At 37.8% G+C, this 25,001-nt stretch overlaps 2 protein-coding genes across 4 annotated transcripts; both read right to left on the minus strand.

Moving 5' to 3' along the window:
- Window positions 1-3,271: 3,271 nt before the first annotated feature.
- On the minus strand, window positions 3,272-12,067 carry LOC146313528 (major histocompatibility complex class I-related protein 1-like). Of its 3 annotated transcripts, none has more exons than XM_084739947.1 (8): window positions 11,910-12,066; window positions 10,377-10,646; window positions 6,899-7,177; window positions 5,609-5,911; window positions 5,159-5,266; window positions 4,864-4,881; window positions 4,639-4,680; window positions 3,272-3,511 (listed from the first exon to the last, which is right to left on the minus strand). In XM_084739947.1, the coding sequence occupies exons 1-8, from the start codon at window positions 11,956-11,958 to the stop codon at window positions 3,501-3,503; spliced, it is 1,080 nt and encodes a 359-aa protein (XP_084596073.1). In that variant the 5' UTR covers window positions 11,959-12,066; the 3' UTR covers window positions 3,272-3,500. The 3 variants fall into 3 exon arrangements, with proteins under 3 accessions (XP_084596073.1, XP_084596075.1, XP_084596074.1); XM_084739949.1 differs by having other exon boundaries at window positions 10,377-10,598; window positions 11,910-12,045; XM_084739948.1 differs by lacking the exon at window positions 4,864-4,881 and having other exon boundaries at window positions 11,910-12,067.
- A 3,997-nt stretch (window positions 12,068-16,064) lies between these two features.
- Window positions 16,065-23,815, minus strand: LOC146313529 (major histocompatibility complex class I-related protein 1-like). The gene is made up of 8 exons (XM_084739950.1): window positions 23,659-23,815; window positions 22,562-22,831; window positions 21,271-21,549; window positions 19,976-20,278; window positions 17,975-18,127; window positions 17,633-17,674; window positions 17,165-17,205; window positions 16,065-16,716 (listed from the first exon to the last, which is right to left on the minus strand). The coding sequence occupies exons 1-8, from the start codon at window positions 23,705-23,707 to the stop codon at window positions 16,702-16,704; spliced, it is 1,152 nt and encodes a 383-aa protein (XP_084596076.1). The 5' UTR covers window positions 23,708-23,815; the 3' UTR covers window positions 16,065-16,701.
- Between the last annotated feature and the right edge of the window lie 1,186 nt (window positions 23,816-25,001).

Consider the following 25,001-nt stretch of genomic DNA (forward strand, 5'->3'; position numbering starts at 1 on the left):
AATAATCAAACTGAAGTCCACCAGGTCACTCCTGGGTTAAACATCCCTTCAGCTAAGTAACAGGCCAGCTCCTACATATATTTAAAAAACATTCTGCAGTATATTCCAGTTCATATAAAGCAGATTAGAGCAGGAATACATCATTTTGATTTAGTCATGAATACATGTGGGTTTGTTGCTGTGAACTAAGACTTAAAGTTGAGTTGAAACAGTATAAAAATCAGTCCCTCCAGGATTTCACAGGCTTTTTCTGGGATTGTTGTGGCCTAAAATGCCTGATTTCCTATCAGCGTACAGTAAGGCAAACATGACACAGTAAAATAAAGTAGAAGACTGGACCAATGGTCTTGGCGGAGGTCTTTGGCAGACTATAGCACTTGCTGATTCCAAGCTGAATTGTTGAACCAAACCTAAAATACCCAACAGACAACAGACAGCCCCACTCAGCACCGTTTGATGCATCTAATTCTCACTTTGATTGGTCCTGAACATTGCTGCTAACATCAGCTCTGGGTAAACAATGATATTGCATTTAATGACAGCAAAGTTCTCAACTTGCTAGTTTTTGATCATAACTTATGAAATCATAACAAATGCATGTGTACAGCTGTTGATGTTTATTAAGTGAACTGAACTTTGAAACTGTGTTGCTTTAAACTTAATTTGGTTGATTTTGGTTGTTTAAAGTTAGCTGTAAAGAAAGAAGTTTGGATATGGGAAATGCACTGTTAAACTTTAAAAGTCAGATGGTCCATTTAGCCCCAGATGGCTCAACTTACCCACTGACTCAGATCAACTTACCTGTAACCTGGGGTAAGTTGAGCCACAGGAGCACTTTTATTTTCACTGTCATGTTTTCAAGGCCATTTGTCACAGATGCAGTCTGATCATTTCAAATGATAGGAGACAACCTGAAATACAGTTAAATGCTTTCATTGTACTTCTGTGTCATTTCCCCTTGCCTAGAGGACAACATGTCTCATCTGACCCCACTCTCCCCTATACTCAACCTCCACTTTGGTTGAAGCGCTGCCTCAAAATATAAATTGTTTCTCTGAAGAAGCTCGGCTGAATCTCAAAACACTGTTGAGTGTAAAGATCCAAGTGCTGAGGATCGTTTTCAAATACTGTCTTCACCCGGTCCTGTTTTGGTTCCACCATCTTTTTGTTGCTGTTGCAGTAACCAACCGGACTCCCATCAACCACTGCTGCAACCACAAACTCTGGCAGGTTTGGGACTCCAGTAGACCCAGTTTCAAAAACCTGCAGAGAGTGTTTCACTGCAGGACAAACATGGTTTAAATATTAGCATCACACTTATAAATATGATGCATTCATCATGATTCTGTTCAAACATACTGTCTGATCAAACTGAAGTAAAAGTGAAATTAAATAATCTTTGAAGCAAGAACACAGAGCTGAATAAAAAGAGAAGAAAAGAGCTGAAAATAAAGATTTAAATGTGATCTTATTCACTGTTTTCATGGCGAACAGAGGGAGGGTTTCTGTTCTGACTCGACTCAACAGGGAAGTGTTCCTTCAACAAAGCAGAAGAGAAAGTTTGAACTGAACTGAATCAGCCCCAAAATAATCCTTTGTCATCATTTGTCAGTGAGTTCAGCTGAGCTCAGTTAACTGAGAGCAAACGCACAGTGACACACCCACAGTACAGGGATAATATGAGATAGATAGATGGTCATAATTCTGAATAGAATAAATGGATAATATCATAAATAATACAAAAAATAGAAATAGTGAGATAAAAATCACACAATTGCAAAATTTAGAGGCTTATTTCACAACAATGTCCTGCTCACTGTTCATTATCCCACTGACACGGCTACATACATTAAAAACTTGACACAAATATTCATTTAAAAATTATTTTATTGATTTAAAAATGACTTAATTGCTCCACCAGAGTCTATGATCAGAACTGTCTGCTATTCAGAAAAAAACAGACCTTAATCATCATGTAGTTGATCAATTAAAATCTAGTATTTAACAAAGCTGTGTAATAAAAACATTTAATAATAAACTGGTGTTATTTCTATGAGATAGATAGATAGATAGATAGATAGATAGATAGATAGATAGATAGATAGATAGATAGATAGATAGATAGATAGATAGATAGTTTGTAATACGAGGGATGAGGGTAATTGAAAAGATGTAGGCTGAAGCTTGTTCTTATTATGCCTACCCTTTTTACAACAAAACTTTAGCAAGGCAACTCTTTAACTACATGGTCTGAGTTACACCATAAGTCTTCAGAAAAAGAAAAACAAACTTTCAGACATGTTACAGAAGTAAATAAATAAAGTTCCATATCAATAATACATAGCAAACACAACCAAAAGTTTCAGTGTTTTCATTATTACTGTTGTTCATACCTGATTTTTATATTTTTTTTATTACTTTTGGTTTCTCTAACAGAAACACATCTCTGCATAATATTTGCTCATCTTAGTTTTTTTTTTTTGTTTGTTTGTTTTGTTTTTTTTGTTTTTGTTTTTCGAAAAAAATCTGTTCCTCAGATCGTACCAACTCTCTCTGATTTCAAACAGCCTCTGAGGACTGCAGCAAAATAAATTATTGTGTGCTTTGTACATTATCTGTGCCGTTTTAAATTTAACTAAATCATAAAATCTAAGGTTATATTGATAAACAATACTTTAGTTGATTCAAGGAAGTTTGATCGATTTATAATTCTTCTAGCTCTTTTTTGTAACTTAAAAATGGGATGATTGTTGGTTTTATATGTTACCTCATATCTCCACACAGTAAGTCATATATGGAAGTAACAGAGAACAATAACACGTACATGATTTCTTGTTAATAGAATCCTTTGTTTTATAGAGTATAGCAATGGTTTCTGACATTCTAGTTTTCATTTTATTTATATGTGGCTTCCAACAGAATTTATCATCAAGTATCACAACAAGAAATTTGTTTTCGATTTCAATGCAATTAACCCTTATTTTTTAATTTGTCTGGTGCCAAAAATGATACTTTGTTTTGATTAAATTCAGGGATAACTTATTAACGTCAAACCAAGTTTTCAGTATATTTAATTCATTTTCAACTGTAGTCAGAAGCTGTTCTAGGTTTTTCTAATAATTTCTAATGTTCAAGATGCATCACATTCTGAATTTTTCAATAATACACACGTGAACAGACACAAACTCTATCAGAAGTCTGTCCAGCTGTTAAAGCTGACTGACAGCTGATCCAGCTGTGATCAGCATCAAATAAAAAACAAAAATAAAACTCTTTGTAGTGTCTTAAAGTGCAGTATTTCATACAAAAAATGATTTAAAAAAACAGGGAACATAAATAATCAAACAGTTATGAAGAGAATATAAAAATACATTTATGTCAGCTTTCATCCATTATATCCAGAAGAAAAAAAAACCTTCAGAATCAGAACCAAGTGTCTCTCATGAAGGAATAACAGTTTTGATGCCACAGTAACGTCATTGGAGTCCTTCTTCTAATCTTCATGAGGAACCTGTCAAGACAGATTAATAAATGAAAAGCTGAATAACTGATGAAGTATTTATTAGAGTTCATATTGGACATTATTAACACTACGCTGGCTATGAGACAAGTGATTATCGGCTTCTGACAGTGGTGGAAAGTTACTAAGTTCAAACTCAAGTACTGTATTTATGTGATTTTTTCATGTAATTGTACTTTACTTGAGTATTTTTTATTTTATCCTACTTCATACATCTATTCCACAACATTTCAGAGGGAGATATTCTACTTTTGACTGCATGACAGCATCTATAGTTACTCAGATTTTAAATATATAGACACAGAAAAAGGTGCCTTATATGTGTGACCATTTTTAGTTCAAACTACAGTTTCTAGTTCATCTACAGATCTCAGTTCATCAGTATTTCTTAGGTGGAAAGAACAAGATCTGGTCAGCTGATTAACACAGGTGTCAAATGTAATATAATGTAAATATATATATCCATATATGGCAGAGAAGGTGTGATTTAATGTGTTTGATCATCTGTCTGCTGATAAGATGACACACAAATGATCAGTAAATGTATTAAATTATATATTTCTCTCCCAAACCAGTTTGACAGAGTCGTGTGCAGCTGAAAGAAAAACACACTCTCACACACCATAAGAATATATCTAAGCAACACATTCATTTAACTTAATACACAAATATAATTACAGTCAGATCTACTCATGTCCTAATGATGGAGCAGTGATATTTTAAGTGTTTTTTCCCAGCTGAAAATACCAGACCAGATTCTTGTGAAAATGCCCAGCTGAGAGCTCTTTAGAGGTGCAGTGGTATTTCAGCTGAGAGGAGCATTAATTTACACCTGTAGTTACCTTTAATGTGTGATTAATGTTGTGTGTTAAATACATCTTTAGTGTGTTGCTTATATATGCGCATAAATGTATTAGAAGGACTTTTATTATTCACAAAGTCTTAAGCCCTGGATTATTTCAACAACATATTTGACTCCTACAGTGACTTTGGTTGTTTTGTAGCCGAGTCACCAGTAATGGGAACAAACAGGACGAGTCTCAGAGGGACGGAGACATTTGGTTGGTTTCTGATGAGCTGGGAGTAAAAACAAGCTGTTGAAATAATCACATACTCACTGGTAGGAGCTGAATTTCTGTCTGATGATGAAGAATCAGAAGCTAGAAGTAGAAAATGAAGTGAAATTATTTAATTTGAAATGATATAAATATATATGAGAGGACAGGACTGGATGTGAATGATTGGTTACTAATGTTCACAGGAAAATAATACCAGTCACATTAAAGTCTTGATAATAGAAAAATAAAATAAATATATTTTATTTTTCATAAAATCAAACTTACTGTTTGCACGTCTGAATCCTGAAACACAGATGAGAGATTACAGTATTAAAAGTGAAATCAGAATTTATGAAAGGACAGAAAGAAAACATGTTTTGTTCCTCTAACTCAGTATATATAGAACATCTGTTGACCTCTACTGTGTTATCATGTCAGTGAAGTTACTGAACATCAGCCAGCTCACACTTTGATTTTTAAAACTTTGTTTCCTTTCAGGACAAATATATTTTGGACATATTATCATTGAGTTGAAGCTGCAGGTTAAATCCAACAGTGGAGTAAAAATGTCTTCACTCACCTTTATTGTTCCTTCTCCAGATGAAAAGTCCAATGATGCAGAGTGTCAGCAGCAGCAGTCCTACAACAACTCCAACAACAGCACCAACAGGAGACTCTGAAGGAGGAACTGGAACCAAAACACAACATTCACACTTTGTCTCCACCACTGGAAGGACATGAAGATGTTTGCTTTACAGCAGTGGTTCACAAACGCTGTGCAAAGACTCACTGGTGCACCGTCAGATTTTGTGACCATACATAATGTCCTTGTCTTGGACACAGAAAGTTTGAAAACCACTGGTTTACAGAATCCACATTAGTATTTAAATATCTGTTGATTGTGTGAATAAGAGAGAATCACAATGTCATCGATGCTTTTACAGTCAACTGTAATGGAGTACAGTTACTTTTATTTTGTATCCAGATTGTATAATCCTGGTCCACAAACAAAAACTGATCTCAGTCTTACCCCAGTTGGTCCTGATCACGTCTTTGTCCAGTCTGGTGACGATATCGTCCTTCACACCGGAGAGCTGAAACACACAGTCGTACCTCCTCCAGTCTTCAGGTGTGACTGATGAAAGGTTCAGGTCAACACTCATCTGGAAGGTTCCATCATGGTTGGGGAGGATCTCTCCGTGGTCCACGTCCTCATGAATCTCCTCTCCATCTTTCCTCCAGAACAGTGAGGATCTCACAGGGTAGAAACCTGTAGCGTGGCAGCTGACTGGAGAGGAGGGAGTCTTCTGGAGGAGAGACACTGAGGGACGCTCTGCAGAGACACAGAGGGCACTACATATCAAGACATTTGCTACACCACCACTAAACAAACTCACTGCAGTCAGAGAAGAAAGATCAGCCTGTTTTTATGCTTCACAGCAAAGACGTTCCTCAGTGTCAATGTTCAGTACAACGATTTCTATAGACCTTTTTTGGGTCGACGTCATGATCATGTCACAGTGTGAGCTGGAGGTAAAACAAAGGAAAAACTGGGGACAAACACAGAGTCGTCTATTTCTGCAGAATAATTTACTAGAACTACTTTCTTTCTATTGAGAAGAGAGTAGTTTCTACATGAAACTGTTCACAACAAGGTCTGTGGATTATCTTGAGTAACCAGGTTATGATTTCTGGAAAGAGACACTGGTTTTGAATTTTTCAAATGTGTTTTTCTGGCTCTTTGAGCACAACAAGCTGATATATTGGAGAGAAGACAGACATCTACAGCTGATATCTGTAAAATAAGTACTTTTGATTTTGGGGTGAACTGTCCTTTAACTCATGCTAACTGTGCTCTGACTATCACAGTCTCAGCTTTGATGATTTTCTATTTTAACTTCAATCAATGATAAAGAACGCACTTTATTTCTTCAGCTATGAGCATGATCTGCAGACTACAGGTAACCTACAGGTGATCTAACAGGATGTTCGTGTCTCTTCCTCTACTCTCTCCTAAGTCTGTTGAAAACTGTCCGACTTGACTGCAGCTTTTTGTCTCCACCTCCTGCTGCAGCCGCCTGATCTTGTCTAGTCTCCAGGCGAGACGCAGTTCATCTCGAACACACCTAGTGTCAGAGAACCCAAAAATATCAGTCACTACTGATTGGTTCGGCCTAAATCAAATCTTGCCACCACAGAAAACAGCTGAAAAGAAGGTGATGTCAGACTGATTGGAGTGATGATACAATGACAGTTCAGTCTGAGCAGCTTATATGAACATTGTTGTGTCATGAAACAACATCAGGTCATGTGACTCTACCTGTTCTCTGCAGAGAGCTGTTGCCAAACTCCACATACTTCTTCAGCAACTGAGGGCACATGTGAATGAAGAAAATCTCATTGATTTTTATTTGAGCTTCCTGAGTATCCCATCTCTGTTTGATTTGTTCAGCCTGTGGTTTCAGAGCGGTCCATGTTGTTGTCTTCAGGTCAAATGATATGAGGTCTTCTCCATCATAACCATACAGCATAACACTGTTGACCTCTCCAGTCTCTTCATCCCGCTCGCAGCCTCTAATCCTCTGTAAAACATGAATACCTGAGAGAGAAACAGGAAAACAGACTTCTCTTAACAATGATGTACAGATGCTCTGCTGTTCTCACAGTCTTGTGGTGTGCTTTTGATTCAAGAGCAGATAATGACTGCACTTTTTCTGTCTATGAGTGATGAAAATAAATTTGTATTTTCAGTTTACAATGGTTTGTCCTGAATATCTTGTTTAGGGTTTTGAAGCTTCAGAAGTAATATATTAAATTAATTCCAAGTTTCACTACAAAGGGAGGAGGGGTGGAGGCTTGTGAAACAGTGGTGGTGGTCTGAGAGTCAACAGAAGCAGCAGGAAGAACAAGTCATGACACGTCTCTTCAACATTACATGGAGGTCTGGGACTGTGCCTAAGGAGTGGCAGACCAGGGTGGTGGTTCCCCTTTTCAAAAAGGGGGACCAGAGGGTGTGTGCCAACTGTAGAGGCATTGCTTTACGCAGCCTCCCTGGGAAAGTTTACTCTACAGTGCTGGAAAGGAATATGCATATCCAGTCTACATGTGTTACACGGATTTGGAGAGGAGAAGGCATCTGACCAGGCATATCCTTGGGAGACATTGTGGGAGGTTCTACGGGAGCATGGGGTGAGGAGGGTCACTGCTCAGGGCCATCCAATCTCTGGTCAACCAAAGTGGGACCTGTGTCCGGGTCCTCGGTAGTAAGTCGGACTCTTTCCTGGTGAAGTTGGCCTCCATCAGGGCTGCACCTTATCACCAATCCTGTTGGTGACTTTCATGGACAGGATATTGAGGCAAGGTCATGGGGGGAGGGCGTGCAGTTCAGTGGCCTGAGGATTGCAAATTAATCAAGGTACTTGTGCACAACTGATAAGTGTATCCTGCTGTGCACTATGGTCATATTGGGTGGGACAGGGCAGGATAGCCCTTTGCCCCTGGTGCAAGACAGCAAAGGTGGATTTGGACAGACCTTAAATTAAGCTTGAACTTCGTTCTATCTGCTGCTCAACTGCAACCGCCAGAATTATAAAATGCAAAGTTAATTGTCTGTGATTTGTCTTCTGAGAATAATAACCTCATGAAAGTGACATTTTACAAATCTTCATTATATAAACTAATGAAATTCATTACAGCAAGTCATTTGGTTTTTTCTAAGCCATTCTAGCCAAAAGATGTTACCGTACTACCTACAATAAAGGCGCAATCCCACAAGCTCAGACTTGGAGTGTTCATGAGCTTTTTAATCGTAGCGCTTTATGCTAATTAATTGGTTGTGTTGTGTTTTATCGGCGCACAGCATGCACACACACGTATCTGCTGCATGTTTTATGACAGTAAACTGTCGGCCTACATTTTCGGACTATATTTTAATATGTTCTGTGTTTGAAACAAAAGTAAAAATAAAACATTTTTTCCCATTTACCATCATTGTATTTCCCAGTAAACAGAAAATGCTCTTGATTAGATTTCCCAGAAATCCCATTTCCCGGGATTAAACCCGACCCTTCACAAGTAAAATATCTTGTGTTTTTGGCAAATAACTTATTGGTCTAAGGCCGTTGTAGTAGCAGCATTATCAGGAGAGGTAACTAACCTGATTTCTGTGTAGCTAACATTAGTGATTCTTCCTACCTGTAACATTAAATGTTTATTTAAATTAGATGTTGAGTTCCTGGATGATGACAGTATTTTTACAGATGCAGCAGAGCTGTTCCATTTATCATCATAAAACACACTTCATTCAATCTTTACAGACAAAGCACAACTCATCAAAACTGTCATGGTTCATATATCCACTGATTCAGCAATGAACAACTCTGGTTGGATCAAAATAAACTCATAATTCTTGGAGTTAGATGTATATAGATATGTGATATGTAAATGGAAAATATCATGAGAGCAGTGAGAGGTTTGACATCAGATGCACGCTGCAGCACAAGTTTTCATTTCTTTGTCCTTTCCTCATCCAGACACACAGGAGATGTGATCATATGTAACAAAACAAAAGGTTAAATGCTAATTTAACATAGAAGAATTAAAATGTTCAACACAGAAAATCTCAGTACACAGAGGACATGGTCTTAGTGGCATGTCTTACCAGTATACAGTCATTAAATGTGTATTTTAAATACGTTACACAACTAATAAAGTGGTTTGATGACAGTCATCTTTTACTGAATGTAACCAAAACTAAAGAAATGTGTCTACAGGAAACAAGAACAACCTGTCAAACCCTCTATTTGAACCAATTACAGTTCAGGACCAAGAGGTGGAGCAAGTGAGCTCCTTTAAGTACCTGTGGACTGTGTTAGACCAGTCTTTTACCTTTACACATCATGTGGAATGATTTACAAAAAAGAACAGCAAAGACTCTTCCTGCTGTGTAAATTAAAGAACTCTGACATCAGTCAGTGCACTTTGAACAGAGTTTATCAATCACTCACTGAAAGTATTCTCACTTTTAATATTGTGTCCTGGTTTGAGCACCTAATTGTCAAAATGTGTTTCATTTTGATGTGACGTGTGTTTTTAATGTACCTGTTTTTCTGCACATATAAGCAAAGACATATCTCTGTCATTTGCATGTAAATGGACAAGACAATAAAGTATTTTCTGTTCTATTCTATTCTATTCTATTCTATTCTAGTCCTGCAGTTCTCCATTCAGTACTATGGATGCCGACACTCAACCAGAAGTCCCCGTTTAATTCAGCTCTGTGTGCAGCAAACTTCAGAACTGAATAAAAAATAATTCAAGGTAAATTCACTCAGATTTATTTATTTTAAATATCCTCTTTTTATTTTAGATATTTTATATGGTCTATCAGGTATATTTCCCACCAGACACTTTGGCTGATGTCATTTGATTGGTTTTAACCTTTGTGTTTTTTAGAGTGAATATTCTAACATCATTTGTGTCCAGTCTTGACAGCACTACTATGATTCATACCTCCATACTTCCAGCCCCCTGCTCAGACCACTCATCTTCAAACTCAGCCTCATTTTGATCTCAACTACACACGTGTGAAGCTTTATGAAGCTTTATGACTGACCTCTTGCACAGTTGAGACACAAAACCTGTCCAGTGTCCACAGACATAAACACCTGACAAAATACTCAGAACATCTTCTGTGGTAGTTGGTGTCTCCAGGAACACATTTTGTCATGATGGTGCACACACACATCCAATGTCCACTATCATGGCTGCACAGTCAATATAACATAGAACAGACTCACCTCCACTTTGGTTGAAGAGCTGCTTCAAATCATTAATTGTGGTTTTGAAGAAGTTTGGCAGAGTATTAAAACAGGTGCTTTTGTACATCTCCAAGTGCTCAGGATCTTCTTTGAATAATTTCTTCATCCAGTCCTGTTTTGGTTCAGCTATCATTTTGTTGGTGTCACAGTCACCCACCAGAACTCCATCAACCTCTGCAGCTGCCATAAACTCTGGGACGTCTGGGATTCCAGAAGATGCAGTTACAAAATAATTCAAGGAGTGTTTCACTGCAGGACAAACAAGGTTTATACATCACATTCAGCATCAGGGCTGTGGTCATTATGAATAAGTTAGATAAAGTAAAAACTTTAGTCTCCCAAATTCAAGACAGATATCTGAGAATGAAACTGCTGAAACCAAATTATTTATCCTTAAAAATATATTATTTTCAGGGGTTGCAGTTTTCTTTTAACCAAATTTAGATAAAACACAATCATGACAGATCAATTTAAAATGGATACAAATCTATAATTAAGTAATTATGTGTATCTTGTGTTTGCAATGTAAGCATCATGTTTTTCTGTGTTGACAGTTTTCTGTTAGGAAATTAAAATATTTCACTATATTTAGATGTAAAATTCCTTTCAAGTCAAATAATGACCACTGGAATAGTTGTCTAGTCTTCTGCAGAAATAGAAACAGACTTTTGATTTGAATTCATGCAGAGCCTGAACAGTAACACTATTAGATACAACAGCAGTAATCTGATTACTGTGATTTTATTTCTGATACAGTGAGTTAATATGATTTATTTTTTCAGAGTTACAGCTGCTCACAACTGCTGTACAAAATGTAATATCAGGCTACAGTCTTTAATTAATGAAAATATATCAACTGTATTATTCATCAGTGCACATATATACGTTTCTCATATCAACAGTTGACTGGTGTATTTCAAGTAGTCTGTGAGTTATGAAGGAAAATATAAGAAATATTACGACTCAGAGTGATGACTGAACATGTCAGTCACTTTTTATAAAGTTTCTCATTATTTTGAGAAAGTTTCTTAATATAATGCCTTATATGATCTTCTTCATGCACAACGTTGCTCTGCTGTGTCACTCTGTCTCTGGTACAATGAGGTATTTATTCTAATCATTTCTCTTTACATAGACATAGAACTATGTAGTAGAGAGAAAAACAGATCTACAGTGATCAGTGTAGGAGCTTTAAATCATGATAAAGGACGCGCTCTGCTGCAGCAGACGTGTCGTGATGCGTCCGTGTATTTCAGCCGAGCAGAGAGAGAAGAGGAGGCTTGTGTCTCTCATATGAAACAACGGAGCTGAATTTGACTCAAACTTTTAAAAATGTTACAATGAAAAGTAAGTAAACCATCATAAAAAGGAGAGTAAATGATGTGTTCAGTATGATTCAGTTCAAACACGTCGCTTATGTTCAAGTAAAAGTGAAACTAAAAGTAAATCAGTGTGTCTCTGCGCTTCAGGAGCAAAATTCAAAGAGCTTAAAGATTTAAACTGTGATCTTACCTGCTGATGAAACGGGACAGAAGAGAAGAAACAGAAATAACTTTTCCATCTCGTTTTCATAAAGACGTGCTGATAAAGAACTGATCTGAATCAGCTGCTTTCTGTTCCATGTCAGATGGGGAGTGTTCCTGTTTCGGCAGAGGGGCGTGACGTCTGGATGGGAGTGGAGAAGAATAATAGAGAGATGTGGTGATTTACATGAGAAAGACATAAAGTATTAGAACAATTGTAGGACTACTTAATAACAGAACATAATCTAATAGAGGTATAAGTGTAATCATAGGTGCCATCTAAGGGGAGGGGCATCGGATTTTATGCCCCCCCAGAGTTTAAGTTGGGGGACATATCTGTGAATCTCAGGTGAATCTCAGGTGAATCTCAGGTGAAGCCCAAAGCTTCAGTGAGAACAGTGGATTCATTCTTTATCCAAATTATTTCTGGGTGAAACACTGCAGCAAATCATGGATTTACCTTCAGCAGTTGGCTGTGACAAAAAGTGACTCTCACTGAAGAAAGACGATAAAAACCATCTGAAACATCACAAAAGTCAGTGAGAGGTTTTTTTTCGTTTGTTTGTTGTTTTAGAATTTTGCTAGAGTGACTACTAACTTAATTCATCTGATCATCAAACATTGCAAACAATGCCAGAAAAATCCAATCAATTAAATTCTTAACTTTGATTAACTGATTAATGATTAATCATGTTGCTCTTATATTTCATGTGAAGTAACTTTCAGCCCAAATAACTGCAGTGAATAAACCTGTTTCAACATGTATTTCTCTCTCAGTCTCTCAGATTTCTACTTTATCTTCTGTCTTTATGTTTTATCACTTTCTAAACGTATCATCTGAGCTCCTCAGAGTCAAAGTGTTACTGTGAAGATTTACTCTTTTCACAGTACTGGTCCTGCATTGTTACCAAATTTCATTTTTTATGCTTCAGGCAGCTGTGAAGTTGTTAGAAGGCACCTTTTACAGAGCTGCTGCCTCACTGTTTTCTCTTATTTCCAGTATTCATGTTAAGTTCTGCTCATATTTGGCTCTGATATTGATTTTTCATTCAACTCCTCTGTGAGAATATTAACTGCTCATCTAATATTCATAATACTTAAACTATAGTCACAAACAAGCTCGTAACCATTCCATTATAGTTATAGGAAAAAAAGTAAAGATGGGGATTATCAAATGGATTATAAAATACATTATAAAATAAAGAATAATAGAATAGAATAGAATCCACAGAGTGCACACATTACATCACTTCACGAGTCACAACTCCACTCTGGTCTCAGTGAAACCTGCTAATCTTACAGTTGTCAACTCATTATCATGTCCTCTAGTGAAAAATTCTTCTCTGGGTTTAAAGTTCATTATTATTTTGTCCTTAAAGCAGAACAACATCACAGTACAGAGACAGTTCTGCTTCCAGCTATGAAAATCATCCAGGGACTCAACATCTAGTCTAATTTAAATCAACATTTACAGGTCAGACCAGTGTTATGCTAATGTTAGCTACACAGAAATCCAGTAAACTAGACAACCTGTCAGTTAGGGGTGATTCATCGAGGTCACTGACATAATCGATTATATGGATTTGCATCACCTGCATCGCTGTGAATTGCTGCCCTTGGTCAGAGCATGGGTATGCCAAGCCGTTTTAACATTTAATTGCTAGGCTGGATATGCGTTGCAGATATCCACAATTCAATTCTTCCTATTCAAAAATAACATTTCAGATATCCACAACATCATTCTTACAAGGACAAATGACGTCACTTTCCCCATTCATGTGTATGGGGTTCGTCATTACAGATAGTCATAATTAAATTGCAGACATCCACAACTCACATTGCAGATATCTACATCTGTATTCTTTAGATCTCTTAAATTCAGTTTTACCGAGTCAGAATATCACTGTAGATATCTTAAAGTGGAATCATGACCAGTCAAAATTATGTTTTAGACACCATGATGAACAACCAATGGGAGGCCTCGCATGACCAACGTCTTGCACAACAATTCTGAGTCGTCATAATTACGTCTGAGATATCTTTAACTTTAATTCTGCCTAATCAAAACTGAATTACAGATATCTCTAACTGTCCTTTTGGTCAGAATGAAGTTATAGACATCTTGAATTAAAATTCTTACTAGTCACAGTGTAATCACGACTAGTCAAAATGAAGTTGTTGATATCTATAATGTTAATTCCTGATAGTGAAGCCATTAAATGTTAAAACGGTTTGCCACCTGGAGAACCAGCTGCAGAGAACCTCAACACGATCATCTAAAGTGTGGGAGTGTGGGCTCTCTTTAGCTCCTCAAACTGGACATGACTGATCACAGCAGGACAAACTGCTCCACACGAGAGCTGGACGTGAAGCACAGAGCGACCTGTCCTCCTGCAGCAGCAGCAGTGAGACAGCAGCATCGTCCTGTTTACTTCCTGTCAGTGTCCAAGCTGATATATGAGGATCATCAACATGTGGAACACCTTGGCTGTTCTAGTGTCAATAGTCTAACTCTACAGTTCAGTCCAGTGTAGTTCTCAGTGTTTTCATGTTTTCAGCAGCTATGTTCTAACATGTAGAACATGTTTAGAAGAAAAACTCTCTTTTCCTTTTCACAGAGTTTAAATCCTTCACTTACTCTGCAGTATAACTCAACCTTATGTCTACATTGTTTCCGTGAGGCTACATTTGATAAACTGCCTTGATAACTTCATATGAATGCCAAGACTGAATGCCAGGAGCACAAACACCATCACTGTTTGTCTGTTTACAGTACTCTTATCTGAGTGACCAAGCTCTGTGGTATGAGGAACTTTTCATGAATTATGTGTCTTGACCTGTTTTACCAAACTAAAGAACATGACTTCAATAATAAATCACAAGTGTCTACAGAAGCCTGTAGTTATTCTAAAATCATGAAATGTCCTTCACAGTTTATCAAAAACACTAATTTAATATGGTTAGGATGAAGATTAATGAATAAACTGACATTTTTAGAAAAGATTTCAAATGCCAATTACCTGTAATTTGAAATGAAACTGTTACATTACATAGTAGTTATAACTTCTACTTCACCTTTGTGACAGGAAGTCGTCTTTTAGTCTCTTTTAGTTCTGAAAAACCTCATATAAAGTGTCACATGTCCAGGCTTTGATTACATGTCATGGGATTATGTAATCTGGATACAAAAAACTACCATGCACGAATTCTCATCATTAATCATCAATATTGTTAAAACTTTTATCATTTTAAAATTTTATGTCCAGTGTTACATAACTTCACCCACAATTCAACATGAGAACCTCTCAGACAGTTTGTAGCATGTTGAGCTGCTCAGGATTAACAACATCTTCCTCTAGAGGGCGCTGCTACGTTACATTTCAGTCTACAACATCTGGTCAAAACTTCCTCTCAGCTGAAGCAGCTGGAGTGTGAAACTCTTTGGATTTCACAGGAGAGGCTCAGAAAAAGAAAAAAGAAAAAACAGAAGGCCTTGTTAGCCTGCTTGTTTTAATCAGCTGGTGAAGAAACCAGAGAGCTCAGCTGTTTTCATGGAGAACAGAGGGAGGGTTTCTGTTGTGGAGAGAAACTCTGAGGTGAACAAACTGAACTGAATCAATCCTTCACTTGTCAGTCAGTGACACACCCACGGTACAGGGAGGATTTTTGCCCCAGGATGGTGAAGTCAGCCCAGAAGCCCATTTGATCCAGTGGAAGATGATAGATAGATAGATAGATAGATAGATAGATAGATAGATAGATAGATAGATAGATAGATAGATAGATAGATAGATAGATAGATAGATCAAATCACACAATTGCACAATGGACCTGCTCACTGTACATTATCTCACTGACACGGCTCTATACATGAAAATAGTCATAAGATTTTGACACAATATATTTATTTGAAAATGATTTTATTGATTTAAAAATGACTTCATTGCTCCTCCAGAGTCAGAAAAAAAACAGACCTTATAATATTGTAATTGATCATTTAGAGTCTAGTATTTAACAAAGCCGTGTAATAAATAGGAGCTGCATGCAGGGAAACATCTGTGGCAGCTTCTCCAATCATTAAAGTAAATCATTAAAGAAAACACTCAGACTGAAACACAACACACAGTAAAGAAATCAAATAAATGATGGTTATAATAAAAATCAGAGAGAGGAGAGTCTGTCTGTCAGTGAGAAACACTTTTTACATCATTTATCATCATTTCATTCAGTCACAGGTGAGGCTGATCGTTCCTGAGCGCTGGGTTTGATACCAGTTACATCATTTAAATTTTTCCTGAAACATTTAACTTAATAAATTATTTCTAATGTTCAAAATGGATCACATTCTGAATTTTTCAACAATACACATGTGCACAAACACAAACCGCATCAGAAGTCTGTACAGTTGTTAGAGCCGATTGGCAGCTGATCCAGCTGTGACCAGCAAAAAAAAAGACACCCAGTCCATTTCTCCTTTTTGTCTTTCTATGATTTTAGTTTTAATAAGTGCAATAAAAAAAACTCTTTGTGGTGTCTTAAGGTGCAGTATTTCATACAATAAAATGTTTTTAAAAAATAGGAAACATGAATAATCAAACTGAATAAAATGTAACAGCAGCTACAAAGAAAATATAAAGATATGTTTATGTGAACATTTAGAATTCCCACTTCCAGAGGATCTAAATTAATTAATTAATCTAAATTTCACAAATCAGAACCAAGTGTCTCTCATGAAGGAATAACAGTTTTGATGCCACAGTAACGTCATTGGAGTCCTTCTTCTAATCTTTAGGAATCTGTCAAGACAGATTAATAAATGAAAAGCTGAATAACTGATGAAGTATTTTAAATAGAAGACATATGTTTAGTGCACTGTTATGTTCACAGCATAGTTAAAACCAACCTGTTCTCAACCCAACTCATCACACACAAACAAAAAGTCACCGCCTCTCAGCGTCTGATACTGAGGCAGAAGATGATCTATCAGCCAATCATATGTCTTTGTTTCTGCGTCCCGTCTCCTCACTGCTGTTTCATGTAAACTATGGAAGAAAAGATTATTCTTTCCATCAGCCAGTTTCCAGTTTTATTTAACCCAACACTGTTTTTTTACTGACATCAAGAGAAAAATGCAGCTTGATGATCCATGTTCACTGACTCTACACAGGAGAGGGACGGTGACATTTTGTTTGTTTCTGGTGAGTTGGGAGCGAAAACGAGCTGCTGCAACAATCAGATACTCACCGGTAGAGCCAACTTTTTGTCTGATGCTGAAGACTCTGAAACTAGAAGAAGAAAATGAAGTGAAATGATTTAATTTGAAATGATATAAATATATATGAGAGGACAGGACTGGATGTGAATGATTGGTTACTAATGCTCACAGGAAAATAATACCATATTAAATTCTTCATAAAAGAACCCTGTGATTACGGCAACCTTTGATTTGGACGTGTTTACTGTCGTGCATGTGGCTCGTGTGCATGTTGAGACTGATAGTTTGATCTTATAGGAGGATACATGCCACAGTGCTGCCATCAGCCAGTTTCCAGTTTTATTTAACCCAACACTGTTTTCTTACTGACATCAAGAGAAAAATGCAGCTTGATGATCCATGTTCACTGACTCTACACAGGAGAGGGACGGTGACATTATGATGGTTTCTGATGAGCTGGGAGTAAAAACAAGCTGTTGAAATAATCACATACTCACTGGTAGGAGCTGAATTTCTGTCTGATGATGAAGAATCAGAAGCTAGAAGTAGAAAATGAAGAGAAATGATTTAATTTGAAATGATATAAATATATATGAGAGGACAGGACTGGATGTGAATGATTGGTTACTAATGCTCACAGGAAAATAATACATTAAAGTCACATTAAAGTCTGACCTCTACTGTGTTATCATGTCAGTGAAGTTACTGAACATCAGCCAGCTCACACTTTGATTTTTAAAACTTTGTTTCCTTTCAGGACAAATATATTTTTGACATATTATCATTGAGTTGAAGCTGCAGGTTAAATCCAACAGTGGAGTAAAAATGTCTTCACTCACCTTTATTGTTCCTTCTCCACATGAAAAGTCCAATGATGCAGAGTGTCAGCAGCAGCAGCCCTATAACTCCAGCAACAACTCCAATAACAGTACCAACAACAGCATCAACAACAACTCCAACAACAGCACCAACAGGAGACTCTGAAGGAGGAACTGGAACAAAACCCAACATTCACACTTTGTCTCCATGACATCTTGCTCACAGGTCTTTAAATATCTGTTGATTGTGTGAATAAGACAATCAAAAGAGAATCACAGCGCCTTTGATGCATTTCCAATCGACTGAACAGTAGTTGTCTTTTATTTCTTAAGGCGTTTTCACACCTTATGCCTTGTTTGGTTCAGTTAAGTTCAATCGAACCCTGGTGCGGACCAAAGAACTGGACCGAGTCCTCCTGTAAAAGTGGGTCTTGGTGCGTTTCCAAACGAGCTCTGGTGCGGTTCGTTTGTGATGTGAAAGCAAATGAACCAAACACGAGATTTTATGACAGAAGATGTGATTTTGGCACAATTTCAAACGCTAAATTGCAAATAAATCCATCAGCTGATCGTTAAATGAAATCTGTTAAAACTGCTGTGTTTGTATCCCACTTTGTGTGCTTGGTCTGACTAAAAAGTGTGTGACAGCGATCCCACAGTAATACAAGTGTATGACACACATGAAAAAGTCGGGTGAAGAGCAGATACACTCCCTCTCTCTCTCCCTCTGCCATCTGCATTGCCTGTGACATGAAATGCAAAGGTGCCGAATTTAATTACAGGTGTGCTGAACATGATCATCTGCCGAAACTGATTTACTTTGCACACAGAAGCAGTTAGCCTTAATGGCATCGTGCCAATAGCCCTTTCTGGCAGAAATCTTGCTATTATCACTAAAAACATGATTTGTTTCCCCCCCCCCTCTAAACCCAAGAAGGGCTTTTAAAGTTATAAGAACGGGAGGGTTACTTTAAAAATTAATCCCTACTTTCTTAATTACTAATTGCCTGTTAAAAATGCAGTCAGTAACCTAATCCAAGTGTCATAATAATAAAGTAACGTAACTTTACATTTACATTTTTGATTTATGAAAAATCAGAAAAATGTTGATCAAAGTTCAAGATGACGTCCTCAACTGTCTTGTTTTGTCCACAACTCAAAAATATTCAGGTTACTGTCAGAGAGGAGTGAACAAACCAGAAAATATTCAACATTTAAGAAGCTGAAATCAGAGAATTTAGACTTTTTTTGATTAAAAAATGACACAGATCAGATCAATTTAAGTTTGTCCAGAGTTTGTCCAGCTGGTGTGTCCTTTGTTGTGCACGACTGATAGATAGATTGATTGATTAGAAAGCGCAAGGTGCCATGGATTTTATTTATTCAAGGTGTGTCCAAATCCACCTTTGCTGGCTTGTGTCAGGAGTGCAGGGGTATCCCGTCCTGTCCTGCCCCTCACACAGCAGGACACACCAATCAGCTGCGCACAACAACTTTGATAAATTCACAGGCAAGTTTAGGCTGAACATGCAATGACCAATCAGAAAGTTTTCTCCTGTGTGTATTTCGCAGGTTTGCTGAGATTTATTAGGCTTTATAATCAAAATAACAATTCATTATTCTTTATTAGTGAGAATAATTTTACACACGCTGTTTAACATAAATGAAAGGTGTTTTTGATTGGGGTTTTAGCCAATGCGCCGCGCACAAGATATCAAATGCGCCTGGCCACGCCTTAATGTTACCTTCATTTTTAGACCTCTGGCAGCAGAGACTAGGCGCAAGTCCAGTTGCTGTCTTGCAGACGTGGCGAAAATGGCAACTGCACTTGCTTAAGATAGTGAAGCCACCTGCGCCACCAGCACATCGGCTTTGTGCAGGGTGTAAGATAGGACCCTATGAGTTAACACCTGAGTGACTCGTCTACATTTGAATTGACAACAAATGCTTTTGGACATAACCTCTGTAGTTCTGATCCAGGTCTAACTTCAGTGGACAAACAAAAACTGATACCAGTCTTACCCCAGTTGGTCATGATCATTGCTTTGTCCAGTCTGGTGACGATGTCGTCCTTCACACCAGAGAGCTGAAACACACAGTCGTACCTCCTCCAGTCTTCAGGTGTGACTGATGAAAGGTTCAGGTCAACACTCATCTGGAAGGTTCCATCATGGTTGGGGAGGATCTCTCCGTGGTCCACGTCCTCATGAATCTGCTTTCCATCTTTCCTCCAGAACAGTGAGGATCTCTCAGGGTAGAAACCTGTAGCGTGGCAGCTGACTGGAGAGGAGGGAGTCTTCTGGAGGAGAGACACTGAGGGACGCTCTGCAGAGACACAGAGAGAGAGAGAGAGAGGGAGAGAGAGAGAGAGAGAGAGAGAGAGAGAGAGAGAGAGAGAGAGAGAGAGAGAGAGAGCACTACATGAACAGGCCCATACACCCATCATATAAGGACACATGACAGCACTACATAATAAGACATTTGCTCCACAACATCCACACTGTGTGTCTATAGACAGTGAAGGGAACTACACCACCACTAAACAAACTCACTGCAGTCAGAGAAGAAAGATCAGCCTGTTTTTATGCTTCACAGCAAAGTAGTTCATCAGTGTCAATGTTCAGTACAACGATTTCTATAGACCTTTTTTGGGTTGACGTCATGATCACGTCAAAATGTTAAAATGTCCTCTTGTTGTGTTGTTGGGTGCCAGAATCAAAGTAGTGCTGGCTCAGAATTTATGTTCTATCACATACAAGCTGCCATCAGGCAGTTAAAGAGGAAAAAAGACAAAGACAACACGATAACATGAAAGCTAGGAATAAAATGATCCTACATCATGTCAAGAAAGGAAATATTCCCCCACCTATTTTCCTTATGAAACAGAAAAATACAACTGATGACTTTTTGCATTCAAGTTTCTCTCTCTTACTGAACTCAGACAAGCTTCAACTGCCTCATTAACTCTGTAAAACACACTTCATTTAAAGTCAAAGGACAGAAACATAATTAAATGCATCCAGTCTTTCCCACTTTAAACAATCACCAGCTCTGGTTTGGTGGAAATAAATCCTTAATTCACTGAGTTAGATGTGAAAACAGTCTGGTTCTACAGGCTGTTTTACTCTCACTCATCCTCTCAGCTCAGCACACAGTCCTCTGATCAACAGCAGCATCCTGAGACGGAGCAGGCAGAAAACAGCTGAAAAGAAGGTCATGTCAGACTGACTGGAGTGATGATACAATGACAGTTCAGTCTGAGCAGCTTATATGAACATTGTTGTGTCATGAAACAACATCAGGTCATGTGACTCTACCTGTTCTCTGCAGAGAGCTGTTGCCAAAGTCCAAATACCTCTTCAGCCACTGAGGGCAAATGAGACTGAGGAAATTCTTGTTGCGTTTTGCTCCATCTTTGTCAGCATCCCATATCAGTTTGATTTGTTCAGCCTGTGGTTTCAGAGCGGTCCATGTCAGCGTCTTCAGGTCCAATGATATGAAGTCTTCTCCTTCATAACCAAACTGCAAAACACCTTTAACCTCTCCAGTCTCATTATCCCACTCACAGCCAAAGATCTCCTGTAAAACATGGACATCTGAGAGAGAGAGAGAGAGAGAGAGAGGGAGAGAGAGAGAGAGAGAGAGAGAGAGAGAGACTGTTGTTAACAATGATGTACAGATTAAATCTTCAGTGGAAAGAAGATCATAAAAATGGAAAATTGTGTGATGCTCTGCTTTTCTCACAGTCTTAGAACATTTGAAGGGTAAACAGGTTAAATGGTAACAGATGACATTATCCTCGAAAGGCTCATTCATTCACAAACATGGATGGGGTGAGGTTGTGAGGTTCACCACTTTGTGAAAAACTGTGCAGACAACAAGTCTTAATACTTGGATGTGGATGTGCTAAAATACAAAATAAATAAAAATAAACAATAATGTATTTTCTATTCCTATCTTTTCTCTTCTATTCTAGTCCTGCAGTTCTCCATTCAGTACTGTGGATGGCGCCACTTGACCAGATGTGCCAATTAATGTCATTCTTGAAGTCCCTGTTTAATTCAGCTCTGTGTGCAGCAAACTGAATAAAAATAATTAAAGGTAAATTCACTTGATGTATTTATTTTAAATATACTGTTTTTATTTAAGATATTTTCTATGGTCTATTTGGTACATTTCCCACCGGGCATTTTGGCCGCTTATGTTTTTATCTGCCAGACCACTAATGAGATATTTGATCAGTTTGAACCTTTGTGTTTTTTAGAGTGAATATTCTAACATCATTTGTGTCCAGTCTTGACAGCACTACTATGATTCATACCTCCATACTTCCAGCCCCCTGCTCAGACCACTCATCTTCAAACTCAGCCTCATTTTGATCTCAACTACACACGTGTGAAGCTTTATGAAGCTTTATGACTGACTTCTTGCACAGTTGAGACACAAAACCTGTCCAGTGTCCACAGACATAAACACCTGACAAAATACTCAGAACATCTTCTGTGGTAGTTGGTGTCTCCAGGAACACATTTTGTCATGATGGTGCACACACACATCCAATGTCCACTATCATGGCTGCACAGTCAATATAACATAGAACAGACTTACCTCCACTTTGGTTGAGGTGCTGTTTGAAATCATTAATTGTGGCATTGAAGAAGTTTGGCTCATCTGTAAAACACTCATATTTGTACAGCTGCAGGTGCTGAGGATCTCCTTCTAATAATTTCTTCATCCAGTCCTGTTTTGGTTTGAAGGTGTTGTTGTTGGTGTCACAGTAAACCAGTGGAATTCCATCAACGTCTGTAGCTCCCATAAACTCTGGGATGTTTGGGACTCCAGAAGATCCAGTTAAGGAAAAAATCAAGTGGTGTGTCACTGCAGGACAAACAAGGTTTATACAGTCAGTATAAATATACATAAACATCATCATCATCACACTCATCATCAGGGCTGGTAAACTATAAACTTCTTCAACAACTGTCTCACACCATTATAAAGAAGGTGGATGAAGTAAAAACTTTAGTCACCCAAATTTAAGACCAAACATTTTGTCCAGTGTCTCTGATCTGATGTTTGAATCCTGAATATAATTGATGCAGCTGTGCTTTACTCTCACTGACTCTTTATCTCCTTTACATTCATGTTGAGACAAGCAGAGGACTTTGAAACTGACGCATAAAAAACACAAACTGCTGCATAAAAATTCACCAGAATGCAGGAAATAAAATGTCTGACACTCAAAATCTCATGAGGGAGGATTTCCAGACTCTCCGCTTGATTTGTGTCCCTGAGCCTGAGGTTCATGTTAAAGTGTCCCTTATTTGTCCACATTGAAGTTGTCTGTCCTCATGATAAAGGACGCGCTCTGCTGCAGCAGACGTGTCGTGATGCGTCCGTGTATTTCAGCCGAGCAGAGAGAGAAGAGGAGGCTTGTGTCTCTCATATGATGCTCTAAACAAACGGAGCTGAATTTGACTCAAACTTTTAAAAATGTTACAAAGACAAGTGAGTAAACATCATAAAAAGGAGAGTAAATGTTATTTTGTATTTATAAAGATGTGTAAACGTGCGTAAAACTACAGCCCTGCTCATCATAAATATGATGTATTCAGTGTGATTCAGTTCAAACAGTTTTATCAAGTTAAAATAAAAATGAAACTAAGACAAAACAAAGAGTTTAAAGATTTAAACTGTGATCTCACCTGCTGATGAAACGTGACAGAAGAGAAGAAACAAAAATAACTTTTCCATCTTGTTTTGATAAAGACGTGCTGATAAAGAACTGAACTGAATCAGCTGCGTTCTGTTCAATGTCTTTTCTTCACAGAGTCAGATGGGGAGTGTTCCTGTTTTGACAGATGGGCGGTGATATCTAAATATGAATGGAGGACAGTAATAGATAGATATGGTGATCTCCATGAGAAACACATATCAAGTATGAGAACAGTTACACCTAATACAATAAAATAATGTAGTAGAAGTATAAGTTTGATTATAGGTGCCATCTAGGGGCTGGGGCATCGGGTTTTTGTTTGCATTTTGAGCCAAGTTGTCAGTGACTTTAAAGAAGCTTCCTGACTCCAGACGTCTTATAAGTTTGTGTGTTTGTTCGATGGTTGTACTGCAGCTTCACTGTGAAGATTAGAGAAAGATTGGAAGGGAGAATCAGGCTTTGAACTTTCTTTTTTATTATTTTGGGGAATTGTATGCCTTTGTTTATAGGACAGCTGAAGATATTTCAGCTGGTCTTGTCATGTTTGGCTGTTCTCAGTCAACTGAGAGCTTCACAACAGTCTCTAATGTTGGGGATGATGGTCACCAAAAGACTCATCCTGAAAGAGTGGAAGTCATCCTCTCCCCCTTCGATTCAGAAAGGATTGGCTCAAGTCATACAGATGGAAAGAGTCCAATGCCTGAGAACTGACTCTATCAGTTCTTTTCATCCTGCCAGTCATTCTTTGCCGATGTACAACATTTGGTTGTTTTTTCTCTCCTTTTGGTTTTTACGTCTGATGTGAGTTTGGTCCTGTTGTTTTTCACCTGTTTGTGTGAACATTTGTAAATTATAATAATCCGTTTGTCATTCTTCATGTTTATTCTCGTTCTTCATCTTTTTCTCAACTTTTCCTGGAATCAAAACTTGTTTAACCTGCTTCTATTTTTTCGTTCCTTTTCCTCTTGGCTCACAGATTAGAGGTGCAGATTGTGTTGAAACAGTTGAAAGCCTGTCAGGTTACCATCATCTGACTTTCACCAAAGTCTGACTGAGGAAATTTAAAATCTTTTAAACAGAAACAGCTGAAACACCGACTTACTGTGACTGATCTCATCTGTACAATAAAGGAGTGTTTTGTCAGGAATCCTCTGTGAGAATATTAACTGCTCATCTTATATTCATAATACTTAAACTATAGTCACAAACAGGCTGTGGGACTAATAGATTACAGGTAATGTGATTACACAAAGAGGACACAAAACATATAACCAGTCCATTACAGGTACAGAAAAAAAGACATTTCATAAAAATGGGGATTATCAAATGGAT

This window comes from Lutjanus erythropterus, chromosome 16, assembly GCF_056507025.1.
Source record: "Lutjanus erythropterus isolate fLutEry1 chromosome 16, fLutEry1.hap2, whole genome shotgun sequence".
Taxonomy (NCBI): domain Eukaryota; kingdom Metazoa; phylum Chordata; class Actinopteri; order Lutjaniformes; family Lutjanidae; genus Lutjanus; species Lutjanus erythropterus.

What these genes read in the sequence shown, in the direction of transcription:
- LOC146313528 (XM_084739947.1), bottom strand. Translation starts at nt 11,958, where the DNA reads ATGGAAAAGTTATTTCTGTTTCTTCTCTTCTGTCCCGTTTCATCAGCA. An exon ending in CAGCTCTCTGCAGAGAACAG is followed by an intron (nt 5,912 to 6,898) that starts GTAGAGTCACAT and finishes GTGTCTCTGCAG; the next exon opens with AGCGTCCCTCAGTGTCTCTC. An exon ending in CGTGATCAGGACCAACTGGG is followed by an intron (nt 5,267 to 5,608) that starts GTAAGACTGAGA and finishes TTTTGGTTCCAG; the next exon opens with TTCCTCCTTCAGAGTCTCCT.
- LOC146313529 (XM_084739950.1), bottom strand. Translation starts at nt 23,707, where the DNA reads ATGGAAAAGTTATTTTTGTTTCTTCTCTTCTGTCACGTTTCATCAGCA. An exon ending in CAGCTCTCTGCAGAGAACAG is followed by an intron (nt 20,279 to 21,270) that starts GTAGAGTCACAT and finishes GTGTCTCTGCAG; the next exon opens with AGCGTCCCTCAGTGTCTCTC. An exon ending in CAGAAATTCAGCTCCTACCA is followed by an intron (nt 17,206 to 17,632) that starts GTGAGTATGTGA and finishes TTCTTCTTCTAG; the next exon opens with TTTCAGAGTCTTCAGCATCA.